Below are 22,086 nucleotides of genomic sequence, written 5' to 3'. Positions count from 1 at the left end.
TGGTCAACTAGTCAACTTTTAACATTCTGATATGCCTCAAAATGTAAATAATATAAAAATGTATGTGAATGATTGTGCGACCGTGGAGTAGGCTCTCATTTTCGATGGTTAAACATCAATATAAGTGGTCATTGTCAACCATGTTCTGCTGTTTAAGGACATAAAGAAGAATAGCCTCCGGTCCGCTAAACCCACTTCTTAAATCTGAAAACGGTAGCCTGCTACTTTCGTCTCTTCCAAATTGCAGATATTGGTACCGATTGTTTGAAACAAATAACACCCAACACATTTCAACTTCTTCATCAGAATGCTGTGGTCAACAAGATCGAACGCCTTAGTGAAGCCAAAAAAAAAACTCCAGCTACTCCTTTGATGTCAGTATCCAAACCCTTGAATATGTACTCGATTATGTTAAAAACTGCTTCGTCTGATACGAAGTCCTTTTTAAATCCATACTGGTTCTTAGATATAATTGCTCGTAAATAATCTACTCAAATAATTAATCGATATCTGATAATACTTCAACAGGTTTGAACCCATCAATACTCTTCGAGTTAGCTAGTGTCACTTTATGGATCTTCAAACAATCGGGATATTTTCCTTCTCTAATCATATTGTTAAATATCCTGATTAATATTTCAGCAACCTCAGATAATCTCATTAGCAACATCTTTGGTTGAATACCATAATTTCCTTAATGACTAGATCCTTTGATATTTCCAAGGATTGTCAAGTATATTTTTCAAGGATTGTTGAGGCTGCAGACGTGGATTTTTAAATATTTTTTTTTCAAGGATCGTTGAGGCTCCCGGCGTGGATTTTTAAATATTTTTTTCAAGGATTGTTTGAGGCTGCAGACGTGGATTTTTTAATATTTTTTTCAAGGATTGTTGAGGCTCCGCTCAAACAATACATGCACAGAGTCTATGAAATGCCTATTAAATTTATCCGCCTTGTCAAAATTTATACGAATTGCTGTTAGAGAACATAGAGAAGACCTGCCTGCCTCCGGTCACTTAAACCCAATTTTTGTACCTGAAAACAGTGAAATATAAATAATAAAAACACAAAATTGATATCTTAGGACAAAGAAGTACGCCTGTACGCCATATGTAAATTATTACGACCTAAGGGTATATAATTTTGGAATTATTGGGAAGGAGAGGGTTTGGCACTCAAAAAATGTTGTTTGTTAAACTTAGCTACTGCAATCAAATTCCAAAAGATTATCTGACATGTTTTCTTTTTTTTTTGCATACCCCTCTCTTGAGCTAATCTTATCGAAAAAAAAAATTCGACAATGTTAAATATGCACGTGTTCCGACAATGAAGAAATTACACTGCAGGTGTTAGTACCAATTCTGAATTCCCTTTGTTTCTTCTTCGAAAGACAGTGGTCTTTGTAATACTGCAATTTGGTTAAAAGAGTAAGTTAAAGTTCAAAGTTATATTGGGTAAAAATCGGGGTTAATATCCAAATTTTGAAAATTAAGAAATTTCCTATTGATTAGAAGGCCGTGGCGGATAAATGGTCAATAATGAATAATATATACGGGAGACATGTCAAATGCCAAAACAGCTTATCGACATAAATAGGACTTGTACTTGGGTCTGAAAAATTGAAGGAGCCAAAATATCATCGAACTTTGGTATAGGTGTGATAGGTACTTTCATATATCACTTCTTTCTCCATTTCACTTACATGGTGTTGACTGTTTGCCCCACCACCAGCCAAGGTACTTTTCCCCTAATCGATTAAACGATTTTTAATTTAAAATTTCTATTTCAATCAAAAAAAAAATAAATAAATAAAAAAAAATAAAACATAAACATTCATTTTAGCATTTACAATTTGAAACTTGTGTACTTACTAATTCGCAATAGTCAAAATAGTAATAACAACAACAATAATATCCGTCTATTGTACATATAGAAGATAACACCAAAAAGCAGTTCAAAAGGCCAATTTTTTGGTTTAGTTTGTTTGTTTGGAATTAGATAAGACCGTCTGGAATTTATTTATGGGGTTAGAGACTTACTAAATATACATGTTCGATTAATGAAGTTGTCGGTAATTTAGTTTTTGTTTATAGATTACTACCTGCTGGCTGGCTTGCTGGGAAAAATGATTGCGTAGGTTAGGTTTATTGATTTAACACCAACCAAACGGGCCCCCATCCCCATCATCGATTGATTTATTATCACTATTAGCCATTAGGGACATCAAGATTAGGACTTTCTCGAAAGGGAAAACGATTAAAGGGCATTATTAGAAAAAAATATGATAATGTGGCTTAAAACCAGAGAAATCCAGATGATAGGTGATTTTTGTACACTTGGTAATACATTTCCAACGAAGATAATGCGGCTATAATCCTGAGAAATCCAAATGGTAGCTGATTTTATTCCCAGTGAAAATTGTTATAAAAAATATCGACCACATCTGGTTTACTATTTTTAAAAAATACTGATATAGTAATCTTAGTCTACGGATATTCGTTGACCACAAGCTATATGACGATGATACTAATGCCAGTCAAGAATTCCAGCAGAGGGTAATCGTGCAGATCAATTTCGCTTTTGTAGGACAAACCAAAATAGACCATGCAATATTCAATCTTCATCGTTCATAATAATCTTCATAATAATGTATCGGGTGATCACGTCTTCGGATCCTATTATGAATGGCATAATGGAAAGGATAATCGTTTATCTAGTCCAGTTCTCAAAATTTGAGCAATATGAAAATATTTGGCACGAAAGCGGCAACCGCTGAAGTTTAACATCTTACTTAAATCATCGGCGATTACAATGGAACAATGTCCCGAGTCACAAACCGGCAGAATATGTGGGCACCGACAAAGAAAACTTATTGATTTCATATAAAACAATGGACCGATGGGTGGAAAGTTATTCCGTCTCCCATGTGAATGTTAGAATGTACAATGACAAATCCATTAAATAGTCGTTTCCACGACAGAGGGGTCTACGATCCGAAACGACCCGAGTCTTACTCTGATCCGTGGTATTTGTTCCCATTTGTCTCTCAATAATTTATTCAGTTGTAGAATGTAAAATATTCGAACCTTAACTTCTAAGGACGAACCCTACTGAAATTGGAAAAGATCGGTTCCGATTTAAATATTGCTCCCATATATAGTTTCGTCAAATTTGAAGTAAATGGTGCTCCAAAGATCCAAAGTTGGCCTTATTGTTACTATAACCTAATGTGTGTCAAATATCTCGCATATATGGTAATGGTGCACCAAAGACCCAAAGTTAGGCCGATTGCCGAAAAATTGTGCACAAAATACTGAAGTTACTATAACCTAATGTGTGTCAAATTTTGTTGAAATCGGTTCCGATTTATATATAGCTTCCATATATAGTTTCGTTTGATTTTAAGTAAATGGTGCACCAAAGACCCAAAGTTAACCGATTACCGCAAAATTTTGCACAACTTACTGAAGTTATTGTAGCCTAACATTGCCAGCAGCAAATAACTAGTGAGGGGAGTTACCCTCCACAATTAAGACTGAACATTACACGGATTTCACCGCGTTCGCTATCAACAATCTGTTGACGTCCGATGGAATGACGAACAAGCTAGACTATAGAAATTTGAAAAGAAAAGCAGAATACTGGGACCAAGAATCTACTAGTTTTTACTACGATAATGAATATTCCTTTATGATATCGAAGAAAATAGTAAAATCGAATAGATTCTTGCAGTACGGGAACATACCAATAAACAATAGCATATGTTGACAATCCAAAACACCATCTAAATATGTTCAAGTGAAATATAGTCAGGGAAATGTGTATAATCTCTTTCAAAAAGAATGATATTGGAATTCACGTTCATTCAATCCTATTATAAAAATTTTGGGATTAGAGAAATGTGATTTCCCCTTTTCAAATAATGGATAAGGAATTCACATTCACAATAATTTACCACTATGAAATAATGTGAAGATTTGTAATCCCATAGCATTTGTAATTCTCATACATCTTTTGAAGGAGGTAATTTATTATTTACGCTTTAAAATCCGAAAAGATTATAAGCTCATTAAAATTCTCAAGTACAGGATAACAAAATTATTGGCTATTCCTAATGCAGTCATTTCCAAATATGGCATAAATAATTGAAACATTTTTAATTCAATCTCAAAAAAGTTATTTCTTTTTTTTTTTTTAATTGAAGCACTTCAATCAATCAAAAGTAACAACATGTTTTGTTAAAATTACCACACAATATAAATATTATATGCGTTTTAGAAAACTTATAAAATAAATATATGCATGTACGTAGATTTTGATTAAGATTAGCCATGATAAGCATTAAAAATAATAATAAATATTAACAAATTTAAATTGAAATAAAAAATGCAATATAGATTAAATTTTATAATAATAACAATGGATTAATTAAGCAATTGACGAAATATTTCCATTGTCAGTATGAGGAGATAATATGGCAGCTGCATCGTATCGAGATAATACTACTATAATAAATTATATTTCATATTTAAGAGGAAAATAATTGAATTATTAAAAATATTCCTAAATAACGTTTATTCCACATATATATAGGGTGATGTTCATATTAGTAGATTCTTGCAGTACGTGAGCAGTAAAAAAAATATTTTAAATTTAAATATTTTTGAAATTTGTAAAATCTTTTAATTTTTTTTCAAAAAAAATAGTATATATTTGTTAACTATTATTGCAATCTTTAGTTTTACAATGTCTCTATGGCGCCGTCGTTATATATTTTTATTGTGTGTATATATATATATATATATTTTGGTGGAAAATTTCCCTCCCATGCATGTTTCAAAATTGTGATTATGCTTTGAATATTGATAAGAAATTTGCGAATTTGCAAATAAAGTAAATCTAAAACAATTTTGATAATCAATTATAAGGTTGTTGCTAATTCCAAGGGTATGGATGGAGTGAGAGTTATATGTATTATATGGCTGGCTATGCATAGGGCAGCATAGTGCTCATAATTAAATGTTCGCATAATCCAAAGTGCAGAGACAGAACTACTTAACCTTGAAGGGGCAACATTGGTATTATCGAGGCAACAACGGTAAAAATAACTAGTGAGGGGAGTTACCCTCCACAATTAAGACTGAACATTACACGGATTTCACCGCGTTCGCTATCAACAATCTGTTGACGTCCGATGGAATGACGAACAAGCTAGACTATAGAAATTTGAAAAGAAAAGCAGAATACTGGGACCAAGAATCTACTAGTTTTGTTGCTAATTCCAAGGGTATGGATGGAGTGAGAGTTATATGTATTATATGGCTGGCTATGCATAGGGCAGCATAGTGCTCATAATTAAATGTTCGCATAATCCAAAGTGCAGAGACAGAACTACTTAACCTTGAAGGGGCAACATTCACTAGAATTTTCTTATTGTTGAACATAAAAAGAAGGGATTAATACCTGCAGCACAGTATTTTATAGTAGACAATTGCTTCAGTTTTTTTTTTTTTTTTTTTTTTTGCGAGAATAATACTTTCCATGTGATGTCATAAACCAAAGTTTAGTAAAACTAGTAAAGAAAATATCAGTCAATGTTGCTTATATTTCGGTACAACAGGTTCGCACAGATTTCGCCACTCGGTCTATAATATGCATATGTTTTACTAAATCGCATACTCCATTCGATTCAGACGAAATTTACAAGATTTTCTTAATATGGGTTCGACACTCGGACAATCAATTGGATTGATATCGGATTTACACTCTTTTTTAAGGTTTTGGAACTTTGTGGGGAATGTGTTAGGATCAACGACGACGACTTCATTATAATGTAAAAAAATCGTAAGGGATTAAATTTGTTTGTGGTCTGATATTCTCCATCCTCTAACATAATCTAAGTGTGTGTACAGATTGGATCTAATCGATTACTCCCTTTGAGAGTTATTGGGAGCATCAATCAGCGAGACAGATAGACGAACATACATTTATAAAGCAACTCCAAATTGTCAAGAATGGATTTTGTCAAAGACACTTGGGGTCTAAAATATACCTTTTCTTGTAAAAACTAGAAAATTGAAATATTGACCTGATACATCTAGTACCCCAAGATTCGTTTTATATATCAATTCTTAAACGAGGATCGAAAATGGAGTTTTTTATTTTCTTTAAGTGGAAACCCCCCCATTCCCGGTTTCAAAAAATTTGTCTTGATATAATTCGAACCTACTAATTAAGGAATGTCCCTACAAAATTTCAAGTGAAAATCTCAAGAACTCTTGAAGATATAGCCGATTTTTTGTGTCAGCATCAAGTGACGGCTGAAGGGCTTCTCAAACTTTAAACGCGTTCTTATCTAAACTTATCCTGATTACCAAAACACTATTCAAAATAATTTTCTAATTAAAAGAAGATTCGGTCACGTAGCCGTAGTTACCATCTGTCCATAGGAGAAAGCCTTAAATCCACGGCCGAAGGTCGGCTACCCACACACACCCATACTGTTTCTCAAAATTAAAGAAGGGTCCGCGGAATTTTGGAGACCCATATCTCAGAATGTTTAAACTTATTTGATAAGAATATAATATTTTTGTAATCATGCTTTAAATTGATACCCACATTGGTAAATTTTAAAAATCATGAGAAAATACAAGGGCCCCAACGGAACTTTGCAGTCCCATATCTCCGGAAATACCGACTTCCGCAAGAAAAAAAGGATACCAGGGCCCCAAGAACTACATGCAGAACTACAACAGTTTCGAAACGATCCGCGAGGAGGCACTAAACTGGACTTGTTCCCAAAAAAATAAATAAGCCAACTGATGGGTATTGGAGGCCCATATCTCTGGAAATACCGACATCCGCAAGAAAAAAGGATACCATTGTAATCAGGGCCCCAAGGACTACATGCGGTAACAATTTCGAAACGGTCCGCGAGGGGGCCCTAAGCTAGACTTGTTCCCCAAACTAGAAATAAGCCGACTGACGGGTATTGTTACGGGACAACTCAGCCTAAAGGCACATATACTCAATATTGGATGCGAAAGAGGAAGACAGTGAAATACTGGAACATTTCCTGTGCCATTGCCAACGATTTACATGCCTTCGGAAACAATTCTTGGGAGATGACACTTTTCACGGACTAACCGATCATAGGGGATCATACTCAAAATGTTTTAATCTAAACTTTAACTAATTCTAACATTCTCCGTAATTCTAAAGCGCACAACAGGCCTCAATTGTGAGGCCTGTTGCACACATCATTCTAGATTCAATTCAGTATGATATGCCAAATGTCGTGCAAATCGAGGGACTTTGGTCCACTATTTACCTTAAATCGGACGAAAATATATATCAGAGCTATATCTAAATCTGAACGGATTTTCACAAAATTTAACACACATCGTTCTAGACTTAATTTAGTACGCTGTGTCAAATTTCGTGCAAATTATATGGACTTTAGTGCACCATGTACATAAAACCGGACGAAAATATATATGGGAGCTAATCGAAATCTAAACCGATTTTCCCGAAACTTAATCTAGACTCAATTCAGTTAGCTGTACCAAATTACGTGCAAATCGAAAGGTATATAGAGACTGCGGTGCATCATTTACATTAAATCGGACGAAAATATATATGGGAGCTATATCTAAATCTGAACAGACTTTCTCAAAAGGAACCATGTGTCTATATCGTTTACTTTTGCCTGTTACAAACATATGCACAAAGACATAATAATCTGTACCACAGTGTGGTGAAAGGTATAAAAATGCTCCTCCTCGTTACTAGACAATAATTCCGGATAAATGACACCAGAAAATACTTAGTTTTGCTTTGGCAGATGTATAAATAACGTTTTTATATCTTGAACTTGGACCGAATTGAGTACTTTTGTCGAAATTAGTTCTGAAATAGATATAGTTCCAATACATAGGGAACAGTATAGACGGTCAGGGCCGATAATATGATACCCTACCACCTACCACTGAGTTCTAAGTTTCTTTGTATTTCGAGCTTGGATAATATTTCGAGATATTTGCAGTCTCTTGACAGGAGTAAAAATCAATTTTAGACAAAGTTTGGGTTCATTACACCCTCCATTCGTTGTTCAGACTGTCTTCCCCGTGTGAAATTTGTGATGTTCGGCTTGTAATTATGACATCCAGAGCAACTAGAAAACATATCATATACAAACAAATATCATCTTATCATCATCGAAATTTATGGGCGTCATCCTTGACCATGCATGCATGTCCTCCCTCAATGCCCTCAATTTCACAATACTTTCGTGTACACGGTGGTTTCTTCTTTCCACAAAAACATAACCATATGCCATTGGTCAATATTAAATAGCAAAGTTCGGAAGGTATATTACCGGACTTCGGAGGCACATTTAACAAAAAGTATGGGCGTCCTAGAACAGCTTAAATTAGTACCCATACATAACAAAAGCAGGATCATAAAGACTACAAATTGCTAGGTGCAATAGTAATTTTCTTAAAACTTTTAAGGACACCAAGGGCTACTTATAAACTTTTTCAAATGAGCAGCTGACTATTTCCAAATTCAAGGGAACTCGTCTATAGAGACTCTCCTCAGCTTGTCTATAAAGACTCCCCTCAGTTCGTCTGTAGATATTTTCATAGGTCGTCTATAAATTCTCTCGGCTGTAATGACGTCTATAGAAACCCCCTTCAGCTCGTCTTTAGAGATGTCCTTCAGTTCGTTTGTAAAGACTCCCTGCTACAGTTCGTCTATAGAGACTCCATTTCTTTGTCGACATCCCTATTATTTCTCACCATATGTAGTCATCATTTGCATATGTTCCATCTATACTATCTATATGATGGTATATTGTCACATGTAAACCCGCAAGTTTCCAAAATGTTAGTTCAACATTTGCAAATAACCCTGGCCTTAGACACCATTTCAACCATTTCATATTATATTCGCTTTTATGTGGGGTTATGAAAAAGCAACAATAGAAAATTTGTTGTTGCATTTGTACTCATGCTGAGTCTGCAATTTTTTCCCCAACTTGGCAACAGGATAATGAGAAACCATATTTTTTGGAAGCCAGTCTTTAACTTATTTTTGTATGAAATATTAAAATATTTGTTGCTGTTAATTTCTCATCAATTTCTTTTCTAATATTTAAATTTACTTACCAATAATTTCCTTATACAAAAAAGTTGTACGTGGTATATTCCCAGCGACTCTTGCTGCTATAACAAAACGTTCCTATTTCTTCCTTTTCTTTTCTATTTTCTTTGCCTGTGATGAAATAGAAATCCGAAATTTTATATAATCCTTATCGAAATACTGCAATTGTATCACAAAACTCCATTTAACTTACCCCACAAAAATTTGGTGATTTGCAATTTTTTGTAATGATTTCTTTGTAATATTTTGAAATTTTGCTTTCGTTCGTTCGTTCGTTTTTTTTTTTTTTTTTGGTTTTTTTGTATCGTTTTGTGTGAAATAGGTTCTTTCTTTTGCTTGTCTTCTAATTACTAAACTACCAATTAAAAAATAATTCCTCGAATACTTTGTGTTAAAACGAGAAAAAAATCTCTCAAGAAGAAAAAACGGTATATTTTCTTGACACGAATGGGATGTTATGGCTGAAACACCAACACAAACTCACAGAGAGCAATGACAAATTCTCATTTGTTGTTCCTTTTTATCGTTTTTTGAATTTGTTACACGCACGAGCACTACAAACGAAAGCTTCCAAGGTCAGTGGAGCAGCAGAAAATGACACAAAACAGATGGTAATAGAAAAACAAGTTGTTATGCTGCTCCCCGGCAATGCTGATGATGATTGCTTCTTGCATTCACGAAAGTGTCATCGAAATTGGCTGCTATTGTTGTTGCTGTTTTTGTAACAGAAGAATGAGAGCTGAAAGAGCCTAGGATAATTTCCAATTGGGAGAGCCGGTATTATTTGTTTACAATTGAGAGCAGCCAATAAGGGATTTACAGTTCGTCCAATTAGTGTCATGAATTTATTTCAATACAGAACTGAGTTTTTTTGTAAAAATGAAACGAATTTGATTGTTTATTTCAATGCGAACAACAACTACGCCATCTAGTTGTCGTTGTCACAAAAATTTCTTTCGATTTTCATTGCCTTATTATTTATCGTTATCGAAAAGCTTTTTTACAGTTTGACAGTCTTGCTTTCATTTGCACTCGTTGCAGTTATATTTCTTCTTGAACGGTAATTTAAAAATATATTTTTGTTGTTGGCAGCGAAATCTCATTGCTCATTGAATGGCAAATTTCATGATTTTTTTAATAAATTTATGCAAAATTAAAAAAAAATAAAGTAAAAAACATTTAAAATATAACGGAGGGAGGGACAGTTCCAAACCCTGCACAAATTTTCTGTTAATTGAACTTTTTTATTTTTTAATTTAATTTATTTATTCACAATAATTTCAAAGTCCGCAGACCACATTTAAGAAATTACCAGTCTACAAATCTCATAATTACACTTATAATAAACAATAACGCGAAAATCCTCGACTATAAATTAAAACAAGAAAATCTTAACAATCACGATAACAATTGCGGGCCAAGAATAATACATGTACATTTCACTAACTTGACATGCAATACTAGTAAAAGTAGTAATTATTCACAGAAACCCAAACAAAAATTTTGACTGCAACTAAGATTCTACTCGAAGATCGAGCGGAAATATCTTAATATATAAAAAATAATAAAAAAGTTACTCTATAATGTTATCGTGTTTATTAAAACAGTATTAAAAAAATACAAAAATTGAGGCACTTATCATTACAATAAAATTAATTAACAGTAATTTATACAACTGTTATCACAAGAAGGATGGGATCAACTCAAGTATCTGTAATAATAAAATTCATTTTACAATATTAATTAAAATATAGAAAAAATATAAACATACTTATAATTAAACAGGATTGGGTCTACTCAAAAGGGAAGAGCCCAGAAATCGCCGTGGATTTCTTAAAGAATATTTTTTCATCGATCTAAAACAGGCGTGGATTTTTTAAAGAAAAATTTTTCATCGATTTGAAACAGGCGTGGATTTTTTAAGCAATATTTTTTCATCGATCTAAAACAGGCGTGGATTTTTTAAAGAATATTTTTTCATCGATCTAAAATAGGCGTGGATTTTTTAAAGAATATTTTTTCAAAGACCTAAACCAATCGTGGATTTTTTAAAGAAATTTTTTTCAAAGACCTAAAACATGCGTGGATTTTTTAAAGAATATTTTTTAAAGACCTAAAACAGGCGTGGATTTTTTAATTTAAAGAATATTTTTTCATCGATCTAAAACAGGCGTCGATTGCTTAAAGAATATTTTTTCATCGATCTAAAACAGACGTGGATTTTTAAGGAATATTTTTTCATCGATCTAAAACAGGCATGGATTTTTTAAGAATATTTTTTCATCGAGCTGAAAGAGACGTGGATTTTTTAAAGAATATTTTTTCAAAGGCCTAAAACAGGCGTGGATTTTTTAAGGAATATTTTTTCAAAGGCCTAAAACAGGCGTGGATTTTTTAAAGAATATTTTTTAAAAGACCTAAAATAGGAGTGGATTTTAAAGAATATTTTTTTTCATCGATCTAAAACAGGCGTGGATTTTTTTAATGAATATATTTTCATCGATCTAAAACAGGCGTGGATTTTTTTTAAGAATATTTTTTCATGGATCTAAAACAGGCGTGGATTTTTTAAAGAATATTTTTTCATTGATTTAAAACATGCGTGGATTTTTAATGAATATTTTTCATCAATCTAAAACAGGCATGGATTTTTTAAGAATATTTTTTCAAAGGCCTAAAATAGGAGTGGATTTTATAAAAGGATATTTTTCCAAAGACCTTAAACAGGCGAGGATTTTTTAAAGTTATCAGTTATCTTTTTTAAAGAAATTCTCGGGTTGTTATCGATTATTATTATTTATCGATCATCTCTCAAAACTATTATCAAGGGTTTGAGAGTACAGTTTAATATTTTTCTATTGTTTTGTCTATTCTCATTCTTATTAGATAAATACTTGCCTCCTCTTGTTATCTTGCCTGTCACAAAGTAGGCTATAGTTTGAAAGGCAAAAAATAAAACAACAACAAAATATTAAAACAACATTAATATTTATATTATATTTAATTATTACATTTTCCCTTATTAAAAAGTAAAAACTGACATTTGCCATTCAAAAACCGTCATGGTGCAATTTTATCACTGCTTTTGTGTCACTTAACAAAGTCTCTCTCATGATCCAATATTGGATCATGGTCTCTCTTATTCACAATTGTCTATCTCTCTCACACTCTCCCACGCAAATGACGGCAATTGGCGCAAAAACAACGATTATTTATCCATCGATGTCACATTTCTATCGATAGTTGTCGATAGTCGCGCTTCATTTTTGCAAATTTCATGTCAGTTCCGCCGTTTTATTAAAAACGTATTTTTTTCTTTAAATTTTATAAAATCTATCAAAGTGAGAAAGTGAAAAATTAAAAAAATGTGTAATTGGAAATATAAAGAAGAAAATGTAATGTCAAAATTGAAACTAGCATTGAAATAAATCGTGTTTTTATAGCCATGAAAATGGCGCTTGTCAAATTGTGTTGGAGCAGAAGAAAAAAGGAAAGAAATTGCAAGTGTGTGATGTGCAATAAAAAAGATCGAGCTCTTATTGTAAATTGGAAGCTTTGTCATGAAAATATTAAAAAAATATTTGTGGAATAACTGTCCCCGATATGTATTCCATGGATAGATAAAGTCCAACATGTTTCCGAAGTTCGAATATTTGTGTTAAATGTTGCTGCCTGCCCACTTCGGGCGGTTGTGTGTGGTCCACAGGCAGGTGTTAAAGAAAAAATGTCCTAGTGCGAGTCAGAAATTGTCAGATTGGCCGGTCGAACTGCCTAAATGAAATCCATTGAAAATTCTGTACCTATTACCACGTTGCTCTTACTTATTGCAAAATGTCGGTTCCATGTCAAAATGACTGTAAGCATTAAAGAAATCGAGTTCTTAAAACCCCTATTGGGCCCAGTACTGTCGCCCGTAGTTGAACCGAATCCAACATGTTTCCGTAGATAATATATTCGTCAAGTGTGTGTTAAATGATTCTGCCACACCCCTTCGGTTGTGGGGTAGCCAGGCAGCCGTTATGGAAATTGTGTTAAAAGTTGTCAAATCGGGTGATCTTATAAGGGCCTAAATAAAATCCTTTGAATATCCAGTTTGTAATATCTTGTCGGTTCCGTGTCAAAGAAAAGAGTTCCCGGGTTCAATTGTACACAGGTGAGTTTTGTCTTATTTCCTATGATCTTGCATAATCCCATACTAAACATTTTTACCATATCGTATGAAATGTGTAACCGATTTCGTACCATTATCGCGACGAACTATACACATATAGTATAGCATGCTAGTAGTCTTATAGATAATGTGTACCAAAAGGGCTTCTAGAGAAAATCTTCGATAAATTGAGGATCATTTTAGAGGTTTTATCTATACTTTGTCTCCATAAGTCTCCTATAAACTGGCATGTCAGTTTATTATGAACGACAAACTATGCACATAATATAGGGAAGGTGTGCCAATAGTTTTATATGTTATGTTTACGAAAAGGGCCGCTGGGCTTCTATAAATTGACGATCTTGGGTGTTTACCAATACTACAGCCACTAAATAAGTCTCCCATAAACTGAATAATCTTGTGATGCCTTTTATAGGTAGTAATTCTTCCCTAATGTACCTTTCATAATCACAAGACTCTTTGGGAGGTCTTCTACCACCTCCCACTACATATTAATTATAAGCTCAAAAACATTTTGTTGCCTGTGGGCAAAATTGGTCCACAAAGGGTTAATACCCCATTGAGATATTCTCTTTCTACGGAACTAAAGTACCATCTTATGTGATTTTAACACTTGAAGTCCTTTTTGTAAATCATTTTATCTTCTTTAGAAACGCTCTTTGTGAATCCTTCTATAACTAATAGACTCTATATGTGGTCTTTAAAAATGACTATTATAACTAGAAGAATCTCTTGCGATACTTCTATTACTGGAATGTACTCTCTTGAGAGACATTTTATATTAAGAATATCATCGTGAGGAATCTTGTAATCTCCTAATAAATCATGTGCATATGAAGACCTTCTTGATAAACATTTTATCTTAGAAAAGTTCTCTATAATAAAATTATACTTTGGGCAAAACACATTTATCTTTCTTTTCTTATATCTTCTTTCTATAGAAAACCCTAACTAATTTACCTTCTTATGTGATATTTGGTATCATTTACATTCTTACATTCGTTTGGGAGGTCTTCTATACCTTATTACAGAATATTCTACCTAGGGGTCTTAGAAGGATATAAGACACTTTTTATATGTCGTCACTTTTGGAAGCTGCTCATCTAAATATAAAATTGAGGTGGTTGGTCCAATACAAGATATGCAACTGAATTTCTAATACCATCAAAATTACTTCCACATATTGTTTTCTAAATATAAATCTGAAGAAATAAACGTGGGTGGCAAACATTCACCTGCAATTTAAGATTTTCGCCTAGGCAACAAATTTGAAATTATCCGCGAAAGGGCCTTAAACGAAGAAATTATCCCTTCCCACTAATAAAATATTTGTTCGAAAAACTATTCCATTCATGTTCGCTTTTGTTTATAAAGTTTAAAAATTTAAAACAATATTTCAAAAATGTGTTTGACAAATAACTTCACTTCGCTATAACCGTACTCGACTGTATTATGCGTTTTTTTTTTGTGAATTAGTCTATACGTGTCAGAGCTAGATGCAGTTCTCAAGTCCCACAGTTGGTCCGAGTCTACTGGACATCTTGCGAGTGGACACCATCTACTTGGTCTTCTCGCCGTTTACTGCCAGACTCACTTTGGCAGACTTCTTCTCAATTTGTTCAAAGGTGACTGTTACCGCTTTCAATGTTCGACCCATTATGTCAATGCCATCGTCGTAGGTGAGTAGGCTGAGTGAAAATCTGATCAATGGTGGATTTGCCAGGTCTGAAGCCGCATTGGTATGATCCAATAATGTCATTGACTATTGGCTTCAGTCGTTCAAACAGCATGCTGGATGTATAGGATGGGAAGGAGACGTATTTATCTATAGTTGGCAATTAACATATTGCCTATTTTTTGCACGGGACACAGGATACTGGGGTTCCAATCATTGGGCATGCATTCCTCTAACCAAATTGTACTAATCTGCTGACTGCTGGGTTATGGGTTTCTTTTCCGTTGCTTTTTCATAGTCCCTATGGGTGAACTCGCGGCACATATCAGCTCAGTACTTCAACGGGTGAAAATAGTTGCCCCAGGTGACACCGCGGGGAGGTCAGTGTCCACAATTGAGAAGAAAGAGGGACCAAGATACTATCACTTATATCAACTAAATCGGCTGGCCTTTGATTGTCTTTTAAAAATAATTCCAAATATGTATCGTATTTTAAGAAAAACATATATCGAAAAAAATACATTTTTTCCGATTGTGCTATTTCAAGAATACATACAATAAAATAATTGGATAAGTATTTTTGGAATTGTTTTAAAGACTTCATAAGATACAAATAAATGACATCAATAATAACTATCAACACACTGCTAACATTTTTTCCTCAGCTGTATTGTAAAAATACGATTTCATTTGAAATGTCAACCCAATTTGCGCCATAAATTAGAAGAAAACATGAAATACCATGTTCTAAACTTATGTTAGTTTCTAGGGCTGTTGTTGTTGCCTCTGTTCGGAAATCTAATTTGATTTGCTGATTAATTTCAAAACCAAAGAAAGAAAAAAAACAATGGGTGTCTAATTACTGATGCAATTCTAATTGTTTTTTAAGTCATGCTTATACATATGTCACTGAATGCGACTGAAATGCAAATAGGGAATTATTTTGGAAATTTCACACTACCACTCAATAACAATAAAATGTCAAATAATAAATGCTAATCAAAATCGGAGACGTCAATATGATTTTCTGGTGTTTTTTTCTTTTGCTTTGCATTTTATTTATTTATTGAATTATAAAGACACGTTGTCTTATCGCTCACGTGTTCCAACAATATTTAATACGAAATTGAAGTCGATTTTTTAATCTAAACTTGCCATAGGAAATTTTCCTATCAGCAATAAATATTTTTATATAGAGGCTATTTTTTCTGCAAACTGATTTGGGGTTCTTTTGTGCAGGTTTCAGAAATCAATAAAGAAATACAGTAGCCTATAGAGGACCCTGCTCTCCCTCCCATAACCATAAGATAATTAGCAAATTTCGAATCAGCCATAAAGAACGAAAAAGCTCAAGTGGTTTTCTTTTTTTATAATATTGCGAGTTTTTTCTTCTGCTATTTTTTATTAATGGTATCGTTTCATTTCTCTTTTTTTAGTAGTTCGAACTACTGAAAAATCATCACATGTTCCTCCCTTTTTTAAATTGCCATGGCAAGGGATTTTTATAAATTTTTTGTTTTTTTTTTTATAAAAATATATTATCTAGATAAGATTTGTGTAGTTGGTTAGAGAGTAGTAGCTTAGGGGATAATACAAAAATATTAAAAATTAATAAATACAACTTTATATAACACGAAAGACATGATTAATCTTGTGCTTTTGATGTTGGTATATAGGTAGCCTGTGTTGATTTTGTTTTCTCATTACTGCTGCTGGGGGTCATCAGTAATTTTCCGAGTCTGCGATCTGTATTTAGAGATCCTTCTTATCGACAGTCAAAATATCCTTTTCGATTTCGGGAGTCAAATCCTTATCGCCATAGCCCCACAAATGATGGCTGCCATCACCGGTACGCTTGACACGCTTTTGAATGGTTTCGGGGGCAACGGATTTCAGATCGTAGGCCCAGCCAATCTTGGCAAAGAAGTTGATGAAGGCAGTGGTAAAGTTCATGGACCAGTTGCCCCATTCGGCAGTCTTGTAATCCCAGGGGAAGACATGGTGATAGTTGTGCCAGCCTTCACCGAAAGCGAAATAGGCAACCAAGGAGTTTTCAGCGGGGTTAATGCTCCTGCAAAGACACACAAATAATAAATAACCATATCGTTAAATAAGATTTTGAGGCGGACTTACTTATCATAAGGACGTCCACCGAACTTGTGAGCGGCACTGTTCACACACCAGGTGACATTCAACAAGAAACACCAACGGAACATGGTGGCCACAAACCAGGAATTCATGAACGATTCATTCCAGCAGTACATGGGGATAATGGTGGGCAAAATGAAACAGGCCAAAGGCATCAAGATCATGTAGTGTTTCTTTTGGAACATCAAAATGGGATCGGCACGCAAGTCAGACAAATCCAAACCCTTGCCCTTAGCTACTACATCGGGATGTTTTTTGCACAGCAACCAACCGATGTGCGAGAAGAAGAAACCACGGGTGGCATTGTGGGGATCAGCATCGGTTTCAGAGAACTTGTGATGGACACGATGATCACGGGCCCAATGGTAGGCAGCATCCTGGAAGGCCACAGTGTTGAAGATGATCAACAACACACGCAATGGCCATTTGGCCTTGTACGAGCGATGAGCATACAAACGATGGGCACCGGCGGTAATACCCAACACACCAATGGAATACAGGAAGATGGCTGCAACAACAAAATAATTAATTAGTATATACTTTTAAAAGGAATTGTGTCTTAACACTTACAGAAGAAAACGGTGGCCCACTTAGCCTTGGTAAAGAACAAATAACCACCATACAAAGCGGCCAAATGCAAATAGCCGAACAAAATGATGTTACGCCACACCAATTGCAATTTACGCTTTTCAGCCTTCTTGAATTGGGTGATGTCGGCGGCCAAGGCACCATCAGCAGTATCGGCATCGGTTTCAAACAAAACACCTGTTTGTTTGGAACCTCCAGCCAACTCAGTGGTATCAAGGGGTTCGTCGTTACTGGCGACGGTTGTTGAGCGTGGCGGCATTTTGTTTTACTGCAAAGAGGGAAAAAAAATGTTGGTTATAAAAAATTACAACAAAAAATTTGTAGAATTTTTTAAAAATGTCATTTTTATAGACCTTTGGAATCAACCGAGAGTTTTATATACAAAAAATTACTTCAATTTTCCAAGGAACAGGCTGACGACAGAGTGCCCGCGTGAACCATTGCTATGACAGCTGCTACAAGACGCTCAAGCTGTCAGAGTAAATGGCTAAGCCACAATGAAGACGGCTCGACTGTGAGCGATAAAACGTGTTGTGAAATGGCAAGAACTTGATTTGAATCTTTTTGAATTTTTACATTTATATTTTTGTCAAAGTAGGAAATTAGTTTTAGAACAATTAGTATTCGAAAAAGATTCAGATATTCAGAGGACTTTTTTACGTAAATATCAAAACAAGGACCCATATTCAACTTTTTTTGGGAAACACCTATTCGTCGACTATAAAGCCGGATTCGACCGACCAATCCGCTCAGAGTTATTTAAAGCCAAGCCTGCGTTCGGTATTCCTGCAAAAATTAATACGGCTATGCAGGATAATTTTAACTGGCACAAGGTCAGCAGCTCTCGGAACCCTTCAATACCAAACGAGGACTCAGACAAGGTGACAGTTGTGTAACTTTTTTTAACATGTCATACTAGAATCAAAGGTGAACAGAAATGGCACTCCGAACACCAAACAAATAAGTTTTGGTTCACCCAGAAGGGGAAGGTCACGAATTCGTTGGAAAGATCAGGGCGATTTATAAATGGATACATCATTCTCGCAATTTTATTGATTTTGTCAATGTGGGTCCTGAAACTTATTCGAGTAACAAGGATTATCTTAATATACTTTACATTGTTCTTCCAGTGGATATCATTTTCGTCGCTGAGAAAAAAAGCGTGCTCCACGTTTCCTTGTAAAATATATCACTTCAGTTTTTTTGTGTATAAAAGAATTCCCATTTAAAAAAAATATTTGCTTAACTCCAGTAAACCTGCTTCAAGAAGAACCGAAACAATCAGAACTATGAATTGATATATCGACGGCAAAAAGTTAGACTGTGTTGTCACATAACATTGGGATGTCTGACGTATAAATGATATAAAGTATGGAAGTATGACAAGATCCTTAAAGACATCCCGCAGATGTTTCCTTCCTTTCGGAAGAACACGATCCGAAGCGAAGCTTAGTATTATTTAAATTATTTCTATTGAATATGAAACAAATAGAGATCGCATTGATGGAACGTATCTCACGAAGTGTGATAATCTTGGCGATGAATTCATTAACACGTTGCACAGCATTCAAGTTATGTTGTATGTAGAGCGAGTCAAAAATTATTCATAAAAACTGAAATTTCAGGTTTGAGATATCATGTACGGAATTTTTTGTCGTTGTGTATTTCAGAACACGTTTTGTCTATGGAAAATTAGTTGTCATAATTTCGGGAAGAATTGTATCAGTTTGAATACTTTTATGGTCTGTTCAATAAGCTGAGCAATAAGTACCAATGTCAATCGACTTATGGACCTTGTTCCTACTTTTTAGCATCTTCATCTTCGAGTGCATGTGGCTAAAGACTTTGCAACAACACATTTCCTATTTTTCACTAAGAAAAAGGCTATCAAATCGAAAAGAGGGACATATTCTTACTTTTTAACATATCGCGGATAGCCATGGCTTCCTGTCGAAGGTGTCCAACAGGAATTTTGTGGCAATTTTTTTCAATATTCCTTGCGTGGAAACATGCTACCAAAATTACTAGGTGTTCAACATTTCACTTTCTTTCTCAACGACAGGATCCGATGTCATGATCGTACAACCATCCGTATAAGTTCTCTTTGCAGTCTATATGAGCTAAAATACCTGAAAGAGATTTCGGTGATATCAACCCAGCATTGTGAGACTCCTGTTTTACCCTACGATTTTTTTTTTGCGTACTGGTGTTGGTTTTCGGCTATGAAAACAACATTTTCAAAAAGTCGGTATTCCTCGGAAGGTTTATTGGTCTACAAAAATTATTTTTCTTAACTGTTAGACTTTGATCGTAAGTGCATAATTCTGACTCCTCAAGAAATTAGTGGGAAGAAATAGACTTATGTATTGTGAGTGGCCAACAATAACACTTCAAGAAATCAGAGGGGGAAAATTTACTTATCGTCACATTAGTAATTGGAAATATACACCATCGTATCATTACTGTGTTTTACTTCAAGCCACACCTGAAACTCAAAAAAATCACAACTGTACCTATTTTCGGGGCGTAGTACGAAGTCCACAATAGACTATAAAATTCGCCACTCTTTTATCTCTCAAAGAAAAGATAAACAAATACTAATTTGGGGGGAAATGTTTATTTATTTTTTACAAACAATAAACCTCCCTTCTCCTGCTGCACCCTCCACTACATCCATTGGGGTCTATACAATGCGAAATTGCGTCATAAATTTTTTGCAAGTTTCCCTTGTACCCACTGTATAACCCAGCTGGCATTGTTGGCGCAAATCAAAACCTGACACATTTGAGAATTGAAAAATTACACTTAATAATAACAATAACAACAAAATACTATACATATTTGAAAAAAAAGAACAGAACAAATGAAAGTCACACGATTTTCAAGTCTTATCCCAGTACATATCACGCGTACCCATTTACACTCACACACACATCATCCTCATCTTCGCCATAAGCTAATCTTCAATATATTCGAATTAACTACTAAGGGGATTGATTTCAATTTTTTTCTTTGAGAAAAAATCGCAAAATTTTTTGCACTTCTTACGTCACATCATCCGATTTTTTTTTGTTGGGGTGGAAGAAGATGTTTATTGTGAATGACAAAAAAAATTAACTACAAAAAATTAAAGCGAATTGGATATTTTATTTCAGTTTCAAATGTTTGAATATTCAAAAATTTTCCATTCACAAAAAACGGGGACAAAAGAAAGTTGGCCGAAAACAAAGTTAAAGCTAAAAAAAATGAAAAAGTGGGCTGTGAGAAGTAGCCAAGCGGTAAAGAGATTCACCACTATTACACAGACAAACATTACGGTTGGTTTGGTTATGGTTGACGTGGAATTCACTCACTCACTGTACTATCTTCTTTCACTTCTTTTAGCAACAAAAAAAAAAAAAAAATAAATAAATAGAAAAACCCATTATTTAAAGAATTAAAGAGAGGAGGAGAAGGAAAAGGGGAATAAACAAGACAGACAGGCGGCAACGACAACCGCCAACGATTTGCCCTTGAACATTTTTGCAGAATAGCCAGCCAGCTAGTCACACACAAATTCAAACGGGATAAATAAATATCAAATTTATTTTATTTGTTGTTTATCTTTTTGTCTTCTTCTTCTTAGTTCACACAATTTCTTTTCTTTTTTAATTTTTTTAGTTAAAATATTCCTCCTCTTTGTTTTGTTAATTTTTTTGCACATACATACGTGTTGTTTTTGTATGTTCAAATTACTCCTTTATGTCGATTTTTTTGCCTTACTTTTTTGTTCCTCCTTTTCTTTTCTTTATTCAATGATTTTATTTAAGTCACGTTTACGTTTTCCGAACAACTGTAACTTAACCACCGTTCAACACCATACGCCAGATATAAATGAACAGTCGATCTTATTTCTATGTGGTATTTTACTACAACACGGCCGGGATGACTGCTTGTTGTTGTGCTCATTCCTATGCAAAAAAGAGAGGGAGAGAGTGGCAACCAAATCAAACACATGTGGTCTTGCAAAGCCACACACACACACTCTATACAACAAACACACACACACGCCATATACCACAATATGGCAAGAATTTGCAAAGCTTTCTCAGTTTGATAACTCTTTCACACTGTCACTCTCTCTCACACAACAGGTTCTGGCTCACATTCATAATGTTCTTCTCTGTTTTTGTTGTTGTTAAGTTCTTTTGTTCATGGTAATTTTTTTTGTTTTCGATAAATTTCACTCACTTTTTCTTTGGCTAACTAGCTGATGTACTGTACAAAATGTGTTTTCGATATAAACGTCTTTACTTTCTTCCCGGATAATTCCGAGTCTTCGTTGATCGAAGACGTTTTT

The 22,086-nt window shown here is 34.3% G+C and overlaps 2 protein-coding genes across 2 annotated transcripts in view; both read right to left on the bottom strand.

Moving 5' to 3' along the window:
- LOC133335815 (acyl-CoA Delta-9 desaturase-like) overlaps positions 1-9,203 on the bottom strand; it is a 54,311-nt gene extending 45,108 nt beyond the window's left edge. Inside the window, exon 1 of the mRNA XM_061544113.1 lies at positions 9,171-9,203. The gene's annotated coding sequence lies outside the window, so the exon portion shown is untranslated. The remainder of the gene's footprint in view (positions 1-9,170) is intronic.
- Positions 9,204-16,759: 7,556 nt separating this feature from the next.
- Positions 16,760-18,010, bottom strand: LOC133335816 (acyl-CoA Delta-9 desaturase-like). Its single transcript, XM_061544115.1, has 3 exons — positions 17,730-18,010; positions 17,145-17,667; positions 16,760-17,082 (listed from the first exon to the last, which is right to left on the bottom strand). The coding sequence occupies exons 1-3, from the start codon at positions 18,004-18,006 to the stop codon at positions 16,764-16,766; spliced, it is 1,119 nt and encodes a 372-aa protein (XP_061400099.1). The 5' UTR covers positions 18,007-18,010; the 3' UTR covers positions 16,760-16,763.
- Between the last annotated feature and the right edge of the window lie 4,076 nt (positions 18,011-22,086).

Source organism: Musca vetustissima, unplaced genomic scaffold, assembly GCF_032173495.1.
Source record: "Musca vetustissima isolate MV318-11 ecotype Yass unplaced genomic scaffold, APGP_CSIRO_Mvet_v1 utg149065, whole genome shotgun sequence".
Taxonomy (NCBI): domain Eukaryota; kingdom Metazoa; phylum Arthropoda; class Insecta; order Diptera; family Muscidae; genus Musca; species Musca vetustissima.
The sequence above is the reverse complement of the archived record's forward strand: the minus strand, read 5'-3'. Positions and strand labels throughout refer to the sequence as shown.

What these genes read in the sequence shown, in the direction of transcription:
- LOC133335816 (XM_061544115.1), bottom strand. Translation starts at nt 18,006, where the DNA reads ATGCCGCCACGCTCAACAACCGTCGCCAGTAACGACGAACCCCTTGAT. An exon ending in GTGGGCCACCGTTTTCTTCT is followed by an intron (nt 17,668 to 17,729) that starts GTAAGTGTTAAG and finishes TTGTTGTTGCAG; the next exon opens with CCATCTTCCTGTATTCCATT. An exon ending in GGTGGACGTCCTTATGATAA is followed by an intron (nt 17,083 to 17,144) that starts GTAAGTCCGCCT and finishes GTGTCTTTGCAG; the next exon opens with GAGCATTAACCCCGCTGAAA.